The sequence below is a fragment of the Castor canadensis genome, chromosome 3 (genome assembly GCF_047511655.1).
Source record: "Castor canadensis chromosome 3, mCasCan1.hap1v2, whole genome shotgun sequence".
Classification (NCBI taxonomy): domain Eukaryota; kingdom Metazoa; phylum Chordata; class Mammalia; order Rodentia; family Castoridae; genus Castor; species Castor canadensis.
In genome coordinates this window covers 17059280-17078959 of record NC_133388.1, presented here as the reverse complement: position 1 = coordinate 17078959, position 19680 = coordinate 17059280, and the positions used below count along the sequence as shown (strand labels likewise).

The 19680-nt window shown below is 37.3% G+C and overlaps 1 protein-coding gene across 2 annotated transcripts in view; it reads right to left on the bottom strand.

Moving 5' to 3' along the window:
- Positions 1-5299: 5299 nt before the first annotated feature.
- Positions 5300-19680, bottom strand: part of Trip11 (thyroid hormone receptor interactor 11) — a 72612-nt gene continuing 58231 nt past the window's right edge. Inside the window, exons 17-21 of one of the 2 annotated variants that reach the window (XM_074067296.1) lie at positions 13652-13733; positions 12765-12879; positions 12141-12257; positions 10031-10175; positions 5300-9271 (exon numbers count right to left, since the gene is read on the bottom strand). In XM_074067296.1, the coding sequence (XP_073923397.1) occupies positions 9051-9271; positions 10031-10175; positions 12141-12257; positions 12765-12879; positions 13652-13733 (680 nt within the window). In that variant the 3' untranslated portion in view covers positions 5300-9050. Of the gene's footprint in view, positions 9272-10030; positions 10176-12140; positions 12258-12764; positions 12880-13651; positions 13734-19680 lie in introns of those variants that run through there. The other variant, XR_012446055.1, reaches the window with a different exon arrangement.

Genomic DNA, 19680 nt, shown 5'->3' with positions numbered 1-19680 from the left:
AAATGACTGGCACAGAATATAAACAAGTGGACCCTGATTTGCATCAACCAAGTGTGTGAAAAGAAACAACTCTGATACAATCAGAAGATTTGTATATGCACTGGGTGTTAGATAATGATAAGGAATGATTTTTGTAAAGGCTGATCATTTCTAATGTCTTTTAGAAAAGCATACTAAAAATAGTGGGGAATAAATGAAACAAGATCAGTGAAACTATTAAATGTTGAATCTCTACTATGGATTTGTGGTTCATTTTACTCTTCTAGTTTTCTGTAAAGAATTGTGTAACAAAATTTTAAAATGAGTTTAAATATGGTTTCACTTCATCTGGTGTGGTAAAAGTACAGCTTCTTCTTTCTTTTTCTCTCTTCCCTTCTCCCTCAATCCATTCTCCTTTTCTTCAGGATACCTGTGATCCAGAATGCTCAGTAATATTCATGGATATATTAGTTACTTTGTTCATCACTGTGACCAAGTATCTGACAGAAACAACTTGAGGAATTATTTTGGCTCATGGTTTCAGAGGAATGGCTCATGGTTATTTGGCCCCATGTGCTTGGGCAGGACATCATGTTCACCTCATGGTAGACAGGAAGCAAAGAGGAGGAAGCAGGAAGGGGCCAGGGACAAGATATCCCCAAGGACCTGCCTTTAGTGATCTACTTCCTCCAGCTAGATCCCATCTCCTAAAGTTTCCAAAACCTCCCAAAATAACTCCACCAGCTGGGGATCTAGGCCTTAACACATGAGTCTCTGGGGACATTTCATATTCAAATCACAACAATGGGCTTTGGTGAGTTTTAGCCTAATAACCCCATGTGGGATGGTTCTAAGGAACATTCTATGCTAAAATGTCAGATGTAAAACTACATTGGAAGTTGACTTAGGATGAGAAATGTTGACAGCAAAAGGAAGCCCAAGATTTAATTTCAAGTTGACTATTTTGAGTCTCCAGTGAGAGAAATGTCTTGAAATGCAGGGTTTGCTGAAAGGTTTTCTGAGGACATAGGATAAGGAAATGTTTTGATAGCTGAGATTCTGTGCTCAGGAAAATAAATTAGGAGAAGTCAGGAAGCAGAGAGGATCAGATCAGATGATTAGAGTAAGAAACTACCTAGGTTCAACTCAGGAGGTAAAGGTTGAGAGTCTAGGACAATGACTGAAAGGACCCCAGCTAAGAGGAGGAAGAAGCAGAGAAAACCTGGTCCACTTCTCTCAGCATCCAACATGGCAGCAGAATCTGCAGTGAGGAGCCTGAGTCACCCCAGCTTCCTACCAGCCCATGCTTTGCTCATGAGACACACACGTTCCTGCACCTTCCTGGGGCAGCAGTGAACATTGCTTGACCTAAGTCAGGTGAGGGGAAAGAAGATGCAAAGATAAGAGACCTTGGGCTCAGGTCACATCCATGGATAGTGGCACAGAATCCCAAGGTTGGTCCAGAAACCTCCCTCCCTCCCTCCAACCCTGCCTGGCCTGAAGCCATGTTAGCGTCTCTGCATCCAGATGGGATGGTGGGTTTCAACCATAGCATTCCTGGAGGGCTCAGATACAGAGAGGGGTACAGTATTTGCCCTACAAAGAGTAGTTTTAAGACATGCAATTGTAAAAAATGCTTCAGGAAGTAGGTGGGGTACAAGACAAAACAAGAGTTGGTGGGCTGGAGTTGATAGACTGTTGAAGCTGGAGATGGATTATGTGACTTACTTTTGCTTCTATGTTCAAAGTTTTCTTTTTAAAAACTTCTTTAGGAAATATGGCATAGTGTTAAGATTTGATAAGGATGAGTAATGAGTATGCAAGTGTTTAGTATCTTATTCTGTAGTCTTTGGACATACTTTAGGTCTTTGTATTTGCAATCATGTTTTGAAGTTTTTGTGGGCCAAACCCAACATCTAGGCCCACACAGTTTTTTTTTTTTGAGTATGGATCATATGTTTCTCTTTGCATTATTCATAATTTCTGGTTGAAAACTGGACAACTGTCTACAGCCATACCACCCTGCATGCGCCAGATCTTGTCTGAAAACTGGGCAATTTAAGTTACATTGTAGTAACTTCTGATTCTGATGTACTTTTCTGATTCTTTTAGCTTGACTGAATTATTTAAAGTGTGCAAGTTGTCTTCCCCACAGGAGAGTGTAGATGCTGCTGTTTCTGCTGTGACATTCTTATTTTTCACTTCTAATCTGACTTCTCAGGGTCCATCATGCAGTGATGAGGTCAGTTGAGGCTGACCCTGGAACCCTGAGGCTTCCATCCATCACAGAGGGATCTGTGTGCTAGGAAGTCGCTCACTCTGAGGCCAGCTCCACCTTGGCTGGCATCCTTTCCAGTCTTCCAAGTCTCCCTAGCACTGGTGGTCCCCACCAGCCCAGGCCCCTCTCTGTGTTCCAAGGTCTCCACAGTAACTTCCCACTGGCCTACCACTGTTTGATGCATTTCTTTCCATCCAAGTTGGCCACCTTTACCTGATAATGTCAAGGGTTTTGCACCACCCTGTCCCCCCACACTGAGTCGACTCCACTGTGCAAAAAGCTGCTGGTTTTCATGATCTGCTTAGTGCTAGAAAAACCCAGAAGTTTGGAGGTGAGGGGAGTCCTAGGAGGAGGGCCATGGGCTCCAACAGTTCTTACCTGAAGCTCTAGAGGCTTTGCAAAAATAATATTCAATTCCTTATCTGCTTTTGGTAAATCTACACAATCCCCCCAAATGGTCATTTTTGACAATTTTAGTTTTATATTTGTTTTTTGCAGGAAGGACTAGTTGACCTCTTCATACAACCACAGCCACATTCCCTTTTAATATCTGTCAACTCGTTTCCAGTAACACCCACCTGCACATACGCTCACACAAACATGCATGCAAAAGGATGACAGCAAGAGTAAAATTTTAGCAAGTAAAACTAATGTCAAAACAGAAAAAAAAAAAGAGACTTAGAAAAAAAGGAAGTCAGTTTCTCAGTAGCAGTTCTGGGAAGAACTGATTTTTACCATCATCAATGTTTTTCAACACAGGAGCTAGCAAATGGCCAAGCACAATTCCAAAGAGAACACCACAAGCTATATGCATGTCTCTAAGACAGCAAAACAGGTTTACATGTGGCATGGGGATGCTTTAGGAGAAAACTTTAAAATGACTTGAAAACTTTCAAAGACTCCATGGAAGGTGTCAAAAATAAAAAAATTACGTCACTAATCTAGAATTTGGTACTTTATCTCTGCCATCCTTTTTATTCAAGGAAAATACCTCTGACAAAGGGATTCATGTGTTAACTCCCAGATTGCCTTGGTTCTGCAGAGCAGCCCAGAAGCAAATTTACATTGCTTTGTTTCCAGTTCTTTAAAAGATATCATGTCACCCTTTGCCTTTTGGGAAGGGTAGACATCACTCCTGGGTTAAGACAGGTTTGAGACTGACCCAGCTTTGTGAGAGGAAAGCTCCCCTTATAATACCTCCAACATCTACATCCCTCATGTATAACAAAGGACAATGTAGCTTAGATTTTTAAGGGAATCTTGCAACATCTGAGAAACAAACTTAATATGAAGTTCACAGTCAGATACTTTTAAATCACTGAGGGCCAAAAATAGTTCACCAAAGTCAAAGAATGTTGGAGCCAAAGACTACTTGTGTAAAAAAATCAGCTGAAAATGTAAAAACATTAAAAAATGCTCACAGCTGAAAATTATCACAGTCAAAATATCATTACAGTGCAAATTATTAATATCTTAACCCCAGAAGGGCTAAAAGAAAAATTCCATTTTAGGAGCCAAGGCAGAAAATCAACTAACAATTCAGATGTTTGCTTTAAGTGATCCATTTATTAAAAATTTTTATCTCCAAGAGAAATATTGTTGCAATTATGATTATTAATTTACAGGACGTACTAAATTTTGACAATGATATGCTGTAAAATCCTCAGCTATACCATTATTCACTTGACCTAAGTCCCAAGGACAGGAGGACAAGGTTCAGGTTAATAACATTTTGTACTCTACTAAAATTGGTTAGGGCAAGAACCATTCGGCTTTTATCTGACATTTCATTTGCTAGCTTGTTTCCTTTGAGATGTGTTCCTCCCATCTGTCTGCCAGGCCCAAGCCAGGATCCCCTAGCACTTGGCATGTGAACCCAAGAGCATTTCTCACACTTCTTCAGTAATCTGTACATGCGTCCATCTCTCCCCTTCACTGTGGATTTCTCAGGCCTCAGAACCTACTCACTCATTCTCTAGCAGAGAAGCTCCCCTCCAACCTTACAGGAAAAGTCCCATGGCACTCCTCCACCCAAATCCACCTGCTATTTGTACCCCGCTCTCTTCTGTGGCTCCTGCCCCAGTGAAGGTATCCTTCCTACCTACAGCCAGCCCCTCCACCTGGGCTCTGATCTTACCTGTGTCCCAGGCTCAGGAACTTGGTTCCGTCTCCTCTCTTCAGCCGCCCCATCTTCATGCCCTTCCCGTAAGTATATATACAAACTCAGGTCTCTCGCTTGGAACAACATTCCCTTCACTCTACCTTGCTCTCCTAGAAATGCCCTTCTGTCTTTGCACTGCTCTAGTCAAAGCCAAAAACTGCTTTCTGGCCCTTAAATCCAACAGTCTTCTTAAAATTTATCTCGCCAGCCACTGAGCAGCAAGCACTTTTCATGCTTTTGATTTCTCCTCACCTTCTGGAAATGACTCTTAGCTTCCGTAATCTGGCCATTCTTATCTACTCTTAGTTATCTGTATATAACTATAGGCTTTAGCTAGCACACCACAGGTGGTATATTTATTCTTTTAATACAGGTTATGAGTGAATGTGTCACCTAATCTTATGATCCCATGAGGCTTAGGAGGTGGGTATCATCTCATTTCAGAGACAAGAAAAATGAGGTCCATATCTAAAGTAATTTCATGAAAGGTTCAAAATCATGACTGCAATTCAACTGTCAACTTTACAACCCATATTCTATCAGATCCTGCAATCACACGAAGAGTTAAACATACTCAAGTTCTACATCTAAGGAAAAATGGTACACTGATTACCTTGGGGAAAGAGCATAAGGCCAATGATGCATTCTACTACCTCTGAAGGAAAAGAAGAAAAGCCTGGCTGAAACTCTCATGATCTTCTCTCCACGCATAATCTTGAGAATCTTAAGTTGTTCGTACTTAAAATTTCCAAGGCTCAACTAGAACCCTAACAGCACACGTCCAGTGAGCACTCGAACACAGGAGCTTCAGTAGTTCATTAACTGCCGCTATAAACAACATGTGTAAGTCATTTCTCCCCTCTAAAGAAAAAGTCAACAGCTGCTTGCTAAAATCTTTTTTATTGTGGATGAAGACATTGCCAACTTACATATATCATTTTTATTTGGAGAATTCTTTTTTCCCCCTCCCTTACAGTATTCCTGAGAAATTAAAAAATGCATTGACTTTAGTTTTATAAAACACAACCTAATATTAAGGTTGGGTTGGAAATTTCTCACATTTAGTTGTTTCCTTATAAATCAAGATAATTTATCAATTTTAAATAGTGAAAACTTAAAAAGTTAAGAAATAAAGATGTAAATGATCACAAATGTCAGGATATTAAAATTATTATTTTCCCCACAGGAACACGTAAAATAAATACCACCTAATTTACTTGATACTTACGAAATTAAAGATAAACTTTTGTTGATGGAGGATGTTTTAAACATGTTGGTATATGAAAAACTTCATGAGTTTAAAACCAGATTCAAATGGCTTAAATTTGGTGCATTCTAGTTTTCATCACGCCCTGTCCCTGAAGACATACCTTGCTCTTTTTATTTGCCCATTCATTGACTGGCTCAATATTTTCAAGTCTTCCTGCCCATTGAAACTAACCATTGAAAGGTTACAAGAAATAAAAGGCTTTATTTGGGGGATACTGAATGTGTCAAGAAAGCCATTTCTTTTTCCTCATGGGTTTGTTTACTTTTTCTTTCTTCTCCTTTGAAAAACAAGAATGTTTAGCAGCCAGATGTAGTGGTTCATACTGTAATCCCAGCTACCTGAGAGGCAGAAGCAGGAAGATCAGTGTTCAAGGCCAACCTAGGCAAAAAACTTATTGAGACTATATCTCAAAGAGCAGGCCAGGCATGATGGTGATGTGCACCTACTAATCTCAGTAGATTAGAGGCACAAGTACGAGGATTGAGAGTTGAGTCAAGGCCCGTCTGAGCAAAAAGTACAAGACCCTATCTGAAAAATAACTAAAAGCAAAAAAAAAAGGCTGAAGGCTTGCTACAAGCAAGTTCAATTCCCAGTACTAAAACTCATAAAACCACAGGATTTGAAATCAACTTCAACGGATACATGAAAATTTCTGTGATAGCATATTTAACTATAGTTGAAAACCATGAGGAATGTTGTGAAAAACCGTGGAAGCTAAGGCAACATCCAACCACAAATTCTACCAAGTTCATAGAGAAATAAACAGTAAAAATCACTGTTGTTAAAATACTGCAGTAAGTGTGCTGTGAGCAGTATCCTACTGCTAACATTAGAATTCCTTGCTTCATCACTGTCTGGGTACTAAGAGGTTCCTTGAGCAGATGGCTCATCTCTCACACAACTTAGTTTCAGAAAGTCAATGAGTTATGTCTGGTTTAGATCAACGAACACTTAGAATGCATACCAGGGAGCTATAGTTTCAATGATGCAACAAAAACATTAGATACTACAGCTTTCAGACAAGGTCACATACTTAAACAGCAGCCCTATAATATCATGCTCTGTGATACTGGATGTACAATCCACCCACAACACCTTTCAAACTCAGGGTAAGCTATGGGGTGAGGGGGGACAGGTTGTTTTGGTCAAGGAAGGAAATACTTAAAATGTCATAAGGCATTTCAAATATGGTTACGTTCTACTTAAATATCTACCATGCATCTCCTTTTCAAAACAAAACACTTTTTTTCATGTTTATTTCTTCAAAATGAAGGACCATGTATCTTTTTTAGCTTAGAAACTAGCATTTCAGTTGCTCCACACTGAAATGAGTCAATAGCAAGCAGCAAATAATTTAGGATAGTTAGTGAAAATATCCTTTAAGGAGCATATAAAAATCTACATTAATACAGGTGGTCGACTTAGGATGGTTTGACTTAGAATTTTTCCACTTAAATCATGGTGCAAAAACTGATGCAGATTCAACAGAAACTAGTCCTGCTTTTAAATTTTCACCTTTTTCTGGGAATGGTATGCTCTCTGGATGCTGTGCAGCAGTAATGAGCCAAGCACTCAGGAATGCAAATGACCAGTATTCTGTGGCGTGCTGTGTAGAGAAGCTAGGATGGTTGGTAGGTTAGGTGTAGTAAATGTGTTTTCAATTTAAGATGTTCTCAGTTCACAATGGGTTTACAGGGACATAACACGCTATAAACTGAGGAGCATCTGTAATGTCATAGAGAAATAACAACAGGCAAATCAGGCAGGAAGCAGCTTAATATGAACTTCTATGATAAGCTTCCTTTAAACTTACTGAAGAGTGGCAAAATAAATAAGTTACTTAAGGAGAGGTGACATTGTGAAGCAGCATTACCTCAAGTTACTTCATTTTTTAGAAAAAAAAAAGTTTAAACCATCAACACATAATCAAACTCCCAGTCTTCTAATGCATTGGAAATATACAATTCACCACAGTAAAATTTACAACCAAATTTAGTCCTCACCAGAGTCAGGCATATTTATATACTTGGATTAGTCTCATTTTCACCTTTCCTTGCTGTACAAATGTTTCTATCTTAAAGGCATGTCTAAATTTACAAAATATGCAAGAAATTTCTTTTAAATGTACAATTTCAACAACAAATACAAATATGAACATCCTGATAAGCTTTACGTCAGAATTTTTTATGATGCATTTATAAAAAAATTAAAAGAAATACTCTCTTACTCCTAAGGTTCAAACAAATGGTGTTGGTGCTGGTGCTGTTGAAGTGATCTCACTGCCCTCTGTGACCACTGTGATAGGGACACACAGTCCTGGATCACTGTGCCTTAAGCAGCAACACCTCAGACAGAGGCAGCAGGTGGCAGGTTTGATGATATTGCTGACTACAGTTACATGGCTGCAGCTGCACAGTGTAAATTATATAAAAGTTGTATCTGTGTGAGGAAACCTAGTTTTAGATACCTTCAAACATACACCTCAGCTCTTGAAACTAGATGGTATATCTATACCAAGTACTCAACAATAAAAAGGAACAAGCTATTGATCCATGCAACAACCTGGATGGATCTTAAGGGAACTGTAATGAGTAAAATCATCCATCTCAAGAGGTTACATAATGTGTGACCCTATTTATACAACATTCTTGATATAACAAAATTACAGAGATGGTGACAGTGTCTAACAGGGATGAAGGTGGGAGGCAGCGAGGGGTGGTTAGGGTTAGAAAAAGGCTGCTCAAGGGATCCTTGTGATAGAAGAGCCGTATCTTGACTGTGGTGGCCACATGCACCTATACACATGACACAATTGCACAGAGCCAAATAAACATTCCATCTCAGGGTACCTAGGAGCTCTCAGGGACAGACCTGCTCTCAGTCTGTCCATGCCAAGTCCTCTAAAAATGATTAATATGTGTATATGCTTCAGATGATTTTCTACCCTATGCACAGAAGCCACTACTAGTTTTTTTTCTTTGTAAATCCCTTGATAATCTTTAAAAAATAAACCCTGTGTGTCTAGCTTAAATGAGCTTGAAAATCAGAGAAGGAAATAAAAAGCTGATATAGGCAGGTACCAGTATTTATGTCTTCCCTTTTTATTTCCATAAATTAAGATAAATCGTTTCTAGCTTACATTAGGTCAAATGAAAGAAGGAAAAAAACAGATTGTATAGCAAACACTTGCTCCTCTGACAACTGCAATTTCTAAAAGGAGTAAGAATTTTTTTTATTAAATGTAGAGAAATTACAACCACAAATACATGACTTCTTCAGAAAGGCCACTTTGTGATAAAATACATAAGCATAGTGTTCATGGTTCCTTTAAAGTGCTAGATAGACTTTGGCTTCAGAATCACCTATTGCTTTAGCAGGTCTTTTAGCACAACGCCAGCACTGTTGTCAGGTGACACTGGCAAGGGTGTAAATGTGGGCAGAACATCTGAGATGGGTTTCAAAAGAAGATGCCCGGGCCCACCAGGTCCAAGTCCAGCTGGGTTAATAAGAGGCACTGCTGCAGAGCGGGGAGCCAAGAATGGATTCACATCTGCTCTTCTACCAGCTCTGGCTTCTGCTGTCTCTAAATGATGAGATATGGATCATTCAGTCTCTATTCTTCACAAAGAAGTTGGACTGAAATAACTCTCTGAATATAAATAATAGCATAAAGAAGGCTCTTCTGCATTGTTGAATTGGTTAACATTTAAAGAGATCTTCCAGTAATTTCAACTCAAGAATTTTTACATGTTAGTATCACTGATATAAGTAAGACCCTTACAACCCAGTGGGATAGTAAATGTGTATATATGTCTAGAACCACCAACCATTTGCTTCCAGGCAGATCTTTTAGCGCACAACATTCTTGGTGATCTAAAGTTGGTTGACTAAATTGAGCTTATATACATTATCTACAAAGTTTGGTTATTAAGTATAACACTTAAGATTTTCAAAGGTGACACCCGCCCCTTCTCAAAACTATAAAGTACACATCTAAGTTTAATTGGTAATAGGCACCATTAGTGAGAAACACAAACAGGTGATCAAGCAAAGATGTAATTAGTTCACCATTATTTTTCCAGAAAAATAATTCACAATGCCTTATGCAGAGAGAGAATTATTTTGACATACAAAGGGAAAATATTTCATATATTAATTAAAGCAAATAAAGTACCAGATTGCTATAATATACAAAGCTAAAATTTGATACCTTGTTGGAACTTTGGAAGCATTACACATTTTCAGAAACACCAAAAATTTAATATTGCTATGAAGAAAAAATTGTTAAGTTAAAACATTCCATGTTTAATATTGAAGAAAAAAAATAAATATCTGGTTTTACCTTTAGAACTTGTTGGAGCATTTGTATCCAGTTTTCTCCTTCCTGGTGAATCTAGAGGTTTTATGTCATAAATAGAAAGCTTTGGTGGTGGGACAGATGGATGAGATTCCATTTCTAGAAATTTAACAAAAAGCTCTGAAAAAGACTAAGAAAAAAATGTTTTCACATATTAGGCTTGATAATAAAAGTACATTTACACTAGGCACGGTGGCACACACATATATGTAATCCCAGCATTTGGGAGGCTGAGGCAGGAGGATCAAGAGTCCTAGGCCTTACTGGACCACACAGTGAGACCCTCTCTCAAAAAATAAGACAAAAAGTAAAATAAAATAATATTCATTACAACTAAGAAAATGTGCCCAGGGCTGGGAGAATGGTTTAAGTGGTAGAGTGCCTGCCTAACAAGCATGAGACCCTTAGTTCAAATCCAAGTACTGCCACAAAAAAATGTACCAGGTATTCTAATTAAATATTAAAACTAATTATGCCATTTAAACATTTTTTTAAAAAATCAACTTTAACTGGTTATTATCAAATTTTAATAACTTAGTAAATAATATGTCATGATGACTCTCATTTTAAACACCTCATAGAATTAGTCAACTGACAAACTTTTTTTTTTTTTAATTTGTTTGTTTTGAGGAAGGGGTTCACTATGTAGCCCAGGTTGGCCTTGTACTCATGATACTCCTGCCTCCACCTCCTAAGTGCTAGGATTACAGACATGTGCCACCATGCCTGGTTAATTATTATTTCTCTAATTTTTGTTTTGTTTTGTTTGTTTTTTGCAATGCTGAGAATTGAACCCAGGGCCTTGTACATGCCAGGCAAACACTCTACCACTGATCCACATCCCCAAGAACATTTACTTCTTGCCAATAACAGCACTTAAGACATCAAATCATATCATTTTAATAACACAAACATAAAATTATGTCAAAGGAAAAAAGTATTAAAATATGATTTTCTAAAGTAAGACCCAAAGAATATAGTAAAAGGTCACCAGTAATATTATCAGATTAAAATAATACAGTGTGCACCTTTCCTTTAAATTAAATTTTATGTCATCCAAGTAAAACAGGGTTTTATGCTATCTTTGGTATCCTCTTTAGTAAAAAAATAAAAGAAACTGCATTCTAACTCACAGTGCTAATCAATTCGATTAATGGTCACCTAAAGTCTACTGCATAACAGGCACTGTGTTTTCTTGTTTATTAACCATCTCCTACCAGAAGATAAGTCTGTTCAGGGCAAGTACCTCATTACTTAGCTTGCAGCTGCATTCACAATGCCTATAACAGTCTGGTACCTAGCAAGGCCCAATAAGTACATTCATGAATAAAGCCTCTATTCTCAAGAATGTTGTAATTTCATAGCAAGTTTACCTGAGGCAGCATTATCAAACACACAGAGAGAATAATTAATATCTTTTTAAAAAACAACAACAAAAAAACCAGGTTCTCACTATGTAGCCCAGGATGGCCTTGAACTCATGAGGCTTGTGCGGACACCTCCCATGTGATGGGATTAAAGGCATGCACCATTATGTTAAACTTAGCTAATACTTTGAAAAAATCAAAATACCATATAAAAAGTGAACATAGCTGGACACAGCAGATCACAACTGTAACCCCAGCTTTTCTGACACAGAGATCAGGAGGATCGCGGTTCAAGGTCAGCCTGGGAAAAAGTTAGCAAGATTCCATCTCAATCAATAAACTGGGTATGGTGGCATGCACTTGTGATCCCAGATACACAGGAGCCAGAGGTAAAAAGATCTCAGTTAGAAGCCAGCCCTGGGCAAAAATGCAAGATCCTACCTGAAAAATAACTAAAGCAAAAAGGGTTAGAGGTGTGGCTCAAGTGGTAGAGTGCCTGCCTAGCAAGTCAAGATCCTGAGTTCAAAATCCCAGTCCGCAAAAAAAAAGTTAACACCTGTATGCAACAAAATTATTAAAACCAGCTTGTCATAAGCTGATCACCTGTCTGAATCTGTTTCTATAAGTTAAAAATAAAAGGGTCATATAAAATAACCTAAAATGAAATGTGAGTTTGATATACAATCATGTCACCATTTACATTCAGCAAGAACAAAACTGGTTCTTACACTATTAAGCATAGGTTGCTGATTTGGTCTCAGAGGTGTGTTGGGGACACTTTTTGATCCTCCTCCAAGCCACCCAGTCATCCACCTGGCAACACCTCCTTGATCTTCATTAAACAACTGCAAGAATATTTTAAAACATAAAAATATTAATACAAGAAAAGATAAGTTAAAAACCACTTTTATGTGATTTTTTAGATAATAGCAAATCAGGCTTTTTAAGTTCAAGTCCTAGAAAATGTTTCCTACTATATCAGAGGCTACCAATACAATAAAATGAAAGTTTTGGGCATGGTTACATCTCAAAATTTCAGCATCTTGATATGAGAACTGGTTTCTAAGTTGCAAAGTATTTAAACTAATATTACACAAATTGAACCAATCTTTCTATTCAATGTAGAATGAAATGACCTTATTTCTACATAACTGAGAAAATCACATTAAGTAAAAGTTATATACAGTAAATAGAACAATTTTCCATGATGTCCCCATGTTGTAACTATGTTCAGAATGGGGTTAGGATGTAGCTCAGTGGTAGAGTAGTACACAAGGCTCTGGGTTTGATCTCCAGTGCCATAAATAAGTACACACACAAAGTATTCACAGTAGCTGTTGCTGTTTACTTACCTGCTCCATCTCCTCCTTCTTAATACCAAGGATGCTTCCTATTAAACGTAACACTTCATGTCGCTTATTTTTTGGTGTGTGGAAATGACCGATGAAAAGGTTTCTCATGAGGACTCTGTGAAAAGGAAGGTAGAAACAGCTAAAGCCAACTCAACATGGCAGATTCCCAAACACTAGACATATAAACATTTAATTATACTTCAATAAACTATTTAATTACAAAAAAAGACTGGAAAACAAAACATTTTAAAGTGGTTTTTTAAAAAATCTTGACAAATCTAATTAAGAATGTTTCCAGTAACTCATAATGTGTACTGTTTCAGACATCACTCCTTAGGCACTCATTTTCTTCATCCCAGTCACCGACTGAGGAGGTCCCTCATTAGTAATTCTCAGTGCTTGATGGGGCTAATGCGCCCCTAGTTGCAGACACCTAAATGGTGATTATTCTTGACTTACCCGTTGTATTTTCCCCATTTGCATTTATTAAAAATTTGCTAATAATACCAAATGCTTAAAAATATTAAATGAGATATTATTGCACATATATGTAGGTTTCAGACCTAATACATTTGAACAAGTTATGTTACGGATAGTAAAGGGAGAAAAAATAGTAAAAATAACCTTTCTATTTTCTAAGTACTTCATGTTGGGTTGATGTTTTAACTCATCCATATGGTTTTATGAAAAAGAATGAGTTGGGGAAAATATTCTTAAAAAAAAAAAGTTTTTCTACGGACCTTCATTAAAATTACCCACACATCTCCTCACTACGTAAGAAAAAGAAAAGGCTTCTTAAAACATATAAACTTCTATATGTAAAAAGTGTTCTACTGTGAAAGCAATCTTTGTAAGATATTACAAAAAGTTAAAAGGCAAAAGCATACTTGTCCACTTTTCCTTCTGTGCTGTTTACTAAAGTCATCAATTTCTTTTGTGTATCATCCAACATTTCTTGTCGGAGCTCACCTGTTTTAAAAATATGTGAATAAAGACAGCCATTAACTGATTAAAATAGTCTGGATGAATATATGAGACTTACGAGATCTTTACCATGAACTCTGAATGTATGCCCTATTCTAATTGGGAATATTCAATTACTTCCATCTCCTCTTTGAGTCAGGTAAAACTAGGCTCTCTGGTACAGAAATTACCTAGAAGCCAGAGTATGCATTATTCCACCTGGTTTACTCCAATAGAAAAATTTTAGAAAAATCACCAAGTTTCCATCCCCATTAGTAACTTAATAGCAAAAGAACAGACTCTCACCCTAGTTCCTTGCATGAAACATTTCCAGAGCAACTTTTATTTAGTGGGAGGAAATGGAAAGGACAACTTTAAATTTTCCTTTTTCTATTTTCCTGGCTGGACTCTGGTTTTGGAGAGCTGGCTAAGAAAAAAAAAGTATCTTAACATAACTAAGACCACAACTCAAGACACAGCTGATAGGGCAAAGTATTCTGGGGTAAGGAAATTGCAAAATACAATTCAGATAGATCTTGGGAGCTAACATACTAATCATGTTACAACAGCTTATGACTCATTTAGAAGGATGTTTAGACTATTTTTAAGTTTCTATTTAAAAAGTAAGCAAAATCCGTAAAACCTTGTTGGGATAGTTGGGATTTGAGACGTTTAAAGGCAAAGTCCCAAATTACAACAGGAGATTCCCTGTTCAGACACAGACCTGAGGATCCTGGACCAAGGAACACTCAGTCGAACATGGAGTTTACACCTGTTACCTCAAAGGTAAATACTCTGAGCTGAAAGAAGTATTTACTAATTGTAAGGGAGACTGTAAGTTTTCATTCTTAATGAAATGGAGACCATGTTGTAACAGACTGCTACTTTTCAAATGAGGAAACACATCCAAACACTAGTTTTTGACACCTTCCCACAAATCTACCCTTTCTTTGACTAGTAGTAGCTGGGTAACTTCAGATACATGACTTGCAAACATTCTTTCCCATTCCATGGGTTTTCATTTCTCTTTCTTGATGCTTTCCTTTGAAACACAAAGATGTGAATTATGGTAAAGTCCACATTTGTTTTCTCTCTTGTTGCCTGTATCTATGATACTTTATCTAACCCAGTATCATGAAGATTTACTTCTATGTCTTCTTTTAAGAATGTGATGGTTTTTGCTGTAAAATGAAGTTCACGATCTGTACCAAGTTCATTTTTGTGCATGGTATGAGGGTAAGTGTCCAGTTTTGTTATTTTGCATGGGGACATCCAGTTCTTTCAGCACTGTTTGGTGAAAGAACTATTCTTTTGGCACACCTTTCACACATCAATTAACCATCAGTGTATGGTATACTTCTGGACTCTCATTCCCATTGCAGGAATTCTGTATGAGTTTTTTCCTCCTGCAGGGAAAGCGCTTCTCCATTAGTACTGCCAACTGCCTCTTACCCTTCACATTGCAGTTTCCAACTTACTTCCTCAAAAAAATTTTATCCAAGTCTTACAGATTAGGTCTGTGTTTCATTTTGTTCTGCATAATGCCTAAAATTCTGATTTACAGTACTAAATGCAAATATAAAATATCTAGCTTAATAATTTGCAATGGCCTGTGTCTTCCTAAATTGCAAAATTTTAAATTGCAGAATGTTACTCATAATAGGTGAACTTTACCAAAATAGAGATGGTTGCTATAACCATATTATAAAAGCAAGGTTTGTGTTTGGAAAATCTACTACAAAGTTTTCCTTTCCTGTCTTTCCAGTAAGGAATTTAAACTTGAACATAAAAGGGGAAGGGGGAGAGAGAGAGGAAGGAGAAAGGAGGGAGGGAAGGAGGAAAGGAGAGAGGGAGGGAGGGGAGAGGGAGCAAGAGGGAAAGGGAGAACAGGACAATTATTAAAGTATGAATCAGTACAAGTCTTTTCTATCTTAGATTCTTTATGTGCGTACACATGCTGTGGTATGCACACTATGGGCACTTGGTTGCTCTTTGGGCCTTTTGCTAGTACTACATTCTGAATGTGAAAACTCTTAACTATTCAGAGGAAGAACAGCACAAAAGCAAGCTAAGCTCTTGTCACTGTTCTGACTTAATCATCTCACTCATCACAAGTGAAAGTAGCCAGAGTAAAGATGGGCACAATCTTGTCTTCCATCCTTACCTGCTCCTCCCCCAAAAGCTATAGAAAGATAGCAGAGAAACAGGTCAAACTTTTCCACTCTACCTCCTCCTCACCTTTCTGACATTTCCCCTCTCCTGCCTACTAGCCTCCATAATTAATCATTTTTATGCTGAATGTTAATAATTTGTATACACTGGGTTACATAAAATACACTATCAAAATTAATTTATCTGTACCTTTTTAATGTGACCACAAAAAATTAAAAATTATGCTGGGTGTGGTAGTACATGCCTGTAGTCCCAGTATTCAGGAGGCTGAGGCAGAAAGATCAGGATTTAAATTCCAGTCTGGAATACATAGTGAGACTCTGCCTCAAAACTAATAATAATAAAAATACATGTAGCTCATAGGGTATCTCTATTGGACAGTACTTTCTTAGAGCATAATCCAGATATAAAAGTACATTATATGGTTGCTTATACACAAAGTCAAAAAGATGAGCTGGGTGCTGTGGTACACACCTATAGTCCTAGCTATTCAGGAGACTGAGGCAGGAGGATCACCTGAGTCCAGGAGTTTGATGCCTGGGCAACAGAGTAAGATTCCATCTCAAACAAAACAAAATGATAAATGCATTCAGAGTAAAAATTCATAAAGCAAAGAATAGAGTCTGATATAAATAATTTTAGTAAAATAAGCTAGAAAGCCAATCTTTAAGGCCAAAATGATAATATTAAAATTTCTTAAAGTCACTAGTATAATACATACTTAGTCCCCGAGCTAATGCGATATAGAATGCAAATTCAAGCAGTAATTTAAATGTATTTTGATATTTGAGTCAGGAAGGAAAAAAAAAAAAAACCAACCAAAACCTAACCCCAGAATTTAGGGCAAAGGACTAGAAGAAACATGTATGAGAGGTTAGAAAAAAAAGTAAATTCAAACACCCATTTCAAAGGTCTCTATGGATTCCTCTTTTTTCTCCAGGAACACTTATTGTTTCCCTCCCATCAGATTCTGAATATTTCTCTACAAAAACTGAAGAGTAACTCAAACCACAATTTGAAATCAGAACTATATTTATATGGGCAAGCAAAATATGGTCATTCAGAAATGGGTTTTAAGCCAAATACAATATTCCTGTGAATAATCTCACATGCTAAAATAATTCTTTAGAAGTTGTATGGGGTGGGGGAGGAGCACTTTAAAGTTGAGCAATAAAGCAGCTGAGATTGAGTCCAGTCTGGGGAAAGAGTGGCTGAGTGCATGACACAGTAAAGCTCACAAAGCAGAGCTTTTCTGAAACACCCAGAGATGGCACCATGGTCTTCACCATTTCATCTAAAATCAAAATTGAATACAAAAAGTAACCAACTGCAACAAGTCAGCACATCAAAATTTTACATTTGATTTGTGACTAATAACACTGCACTAGGCCAGGCACCCGTGGCTCATGCCTATAATTCTAAGTTTTCAAGACCCCACCTGGAAAAAAACCACTCACAAAAACAGGGCTAGTGGAGTAGCTCAAATTTTAGAGAGCCTGCCTAGCAAGTATGAGACCCTGAGCTCAAACCCCAGAATCATCAAAAACTTGAACACACACACACACACACACACACACACACACACACACACACACACACACACACACACACCGCGCACTATAATTCTGTCTTCAGCGAACATCTTAAAATGAATCATATTCCTTGTTTGGATAGCTGGATATTTCAAGACTAAGCTCATATAGTTAAGACCCACTCACTTGACTGAGGAAAAAAAGAGCCGAAGCCCACCTAAACCCTGAGTGTCACAAGACCTGGATATGAACCATGGTCCTAACCAGGGCCAGATTTTGTTGCCTATTTTGTAAAATGAGCATGCTATCTCAAAAGATTTTGAAAGAATCAACTGGAGATCAAATGTGGTTTTTCTAAACAGTAAAGTGCTAAGTAAACCATGAGTATTCATTCATCCAGTTTCATAAATTAACAAGGAGTTCACATGTTCAATTTTGCCCTAATCAATAACAATCATACTTATCACTTTGGTTAATACTGAGTTTTTCCCTCTCCATTTTACGTATTTCTTTCTCATCTTTAAGAATCAATTCAAAAGAATAAATACAAGAAAGAAAAACATGTTAGAAGGATGATTTCATTTGTATGTATAAATGTAAATAAATTAGGTCTGGGGTCCTAACTGTATTAGTAACCTTAAAAATAACTTTAAGGGGAATGGGGGAGGAGGGAGAATAATGGAGGGGATGAACCAACTCAGGGTATAATACATGTACATATGAAAATGTCACAACAAACCCCCCCAATAACTACCATAAACTAACAAAACTGTTCTTTTTTAGTAAATAGAGGACCGGAAGGTAAAACAGGTCTTGTCTGGGGAGCAGGTATCAGTGGGGAGGGACAAAAGGAAAGGGTGAAGGAGGTAAATATGGTGGATATATTTTGTACTTATGTATGAAAAGAGAACAATGAAACCTACTGAAATTGCTCTAAGAAGTAGGGAAAAATGGGACAAAAGAGAAAGGAGGGGGTAAATCTAATTAAGATATATTGTAAACACTTATGTGAATGTCACAATGTACCCCCGTGTACAATATAATATATTAATAATAAAAAACTTAAGCCTAATACAATATTAAACCTAACATAATTTTTAGAACACTTTCAACACCAAATAATATTTTTTAAAAATACTTCTATTTATAATTTGACATTCTCATGTTTTTTATAAAGAATTTTTTTGACCCTATCGGACACAGAATTTTAAGATCTGGAGTACATGGTGAATGCATTCTTGTCCCATAAGCATAATTATTAACTGCTGAGTGAAAAGTTCCTTTTAAAATTCTGCTTCCTGGCAATGAACTCAAAAGAAAAGAATTTTATTAATACAGTACAAACTCATTAATATGAACTCCAGTAGATCATAATCTGTGATTTAAAAAAAAACAGGTTGACAACTATTGCAATATTTATAGTTAATTGCAATTACTATGTGTGTTTGAAAGACATTTATATAAATATTTTAATGTAACCAAATTGAATTTATTTTCCCTCTTCATTCTCCTCTCTTCACGTGTATCATAAATTTAGATAATTTGTACTGTATACGTCCACACGGAAACAGAAAAGCTTTTTTTAGGTAAGTGGATATTATGAGTCAAGTCATACGGTAGTTAATTTTAAAAGGTTTGCACAGACCAGCCATATCGCAAAAGGAAGGACTGCAATTTCATCAGTGACAAGCAAACTCATTGTAATAATGTGTCCATCTAGTTAGGATCATCATCACTAAACAATATATTAGTGACAAAAGGCTTCCTAAACTGCATGCAGCCTGAATCTCAACTGACAGCTCCCTAGCACAAATCAGTATGGACCACATCAGCTCCAAGGAGCGTTTTGTTTAGTCCACATGAGGTTTTTTAAAAAAAAATTACATTGTCTCTAAAAGTAATTTTTAGTAACATCAGGGCCACATGCCTGTGCAGCAACAGCTGGGTGGAGCTGAATGAGAATCTTACCACACCAGGAAGAAAACGCTCTTTGATTCACCAGTCTTCACCATAGCCTTTGCTCTTTTATATTATCATTCTGGCCCTGTTTACAATCTGTTTGTGATACATGCTTGAGAGTTTCATTTCTCCACACAGAAACTCACTTCCACCTCTATCTTCCAGCCCTCCACACCAACACATTACCCACCCCCACATGTCCACATGCACCCTGCCCTTTGCTTATCAGTCAACTAGATCTTCAGATTACTAAAATTTTTGGATTATGCCACCTTGTGTCATATGAATTC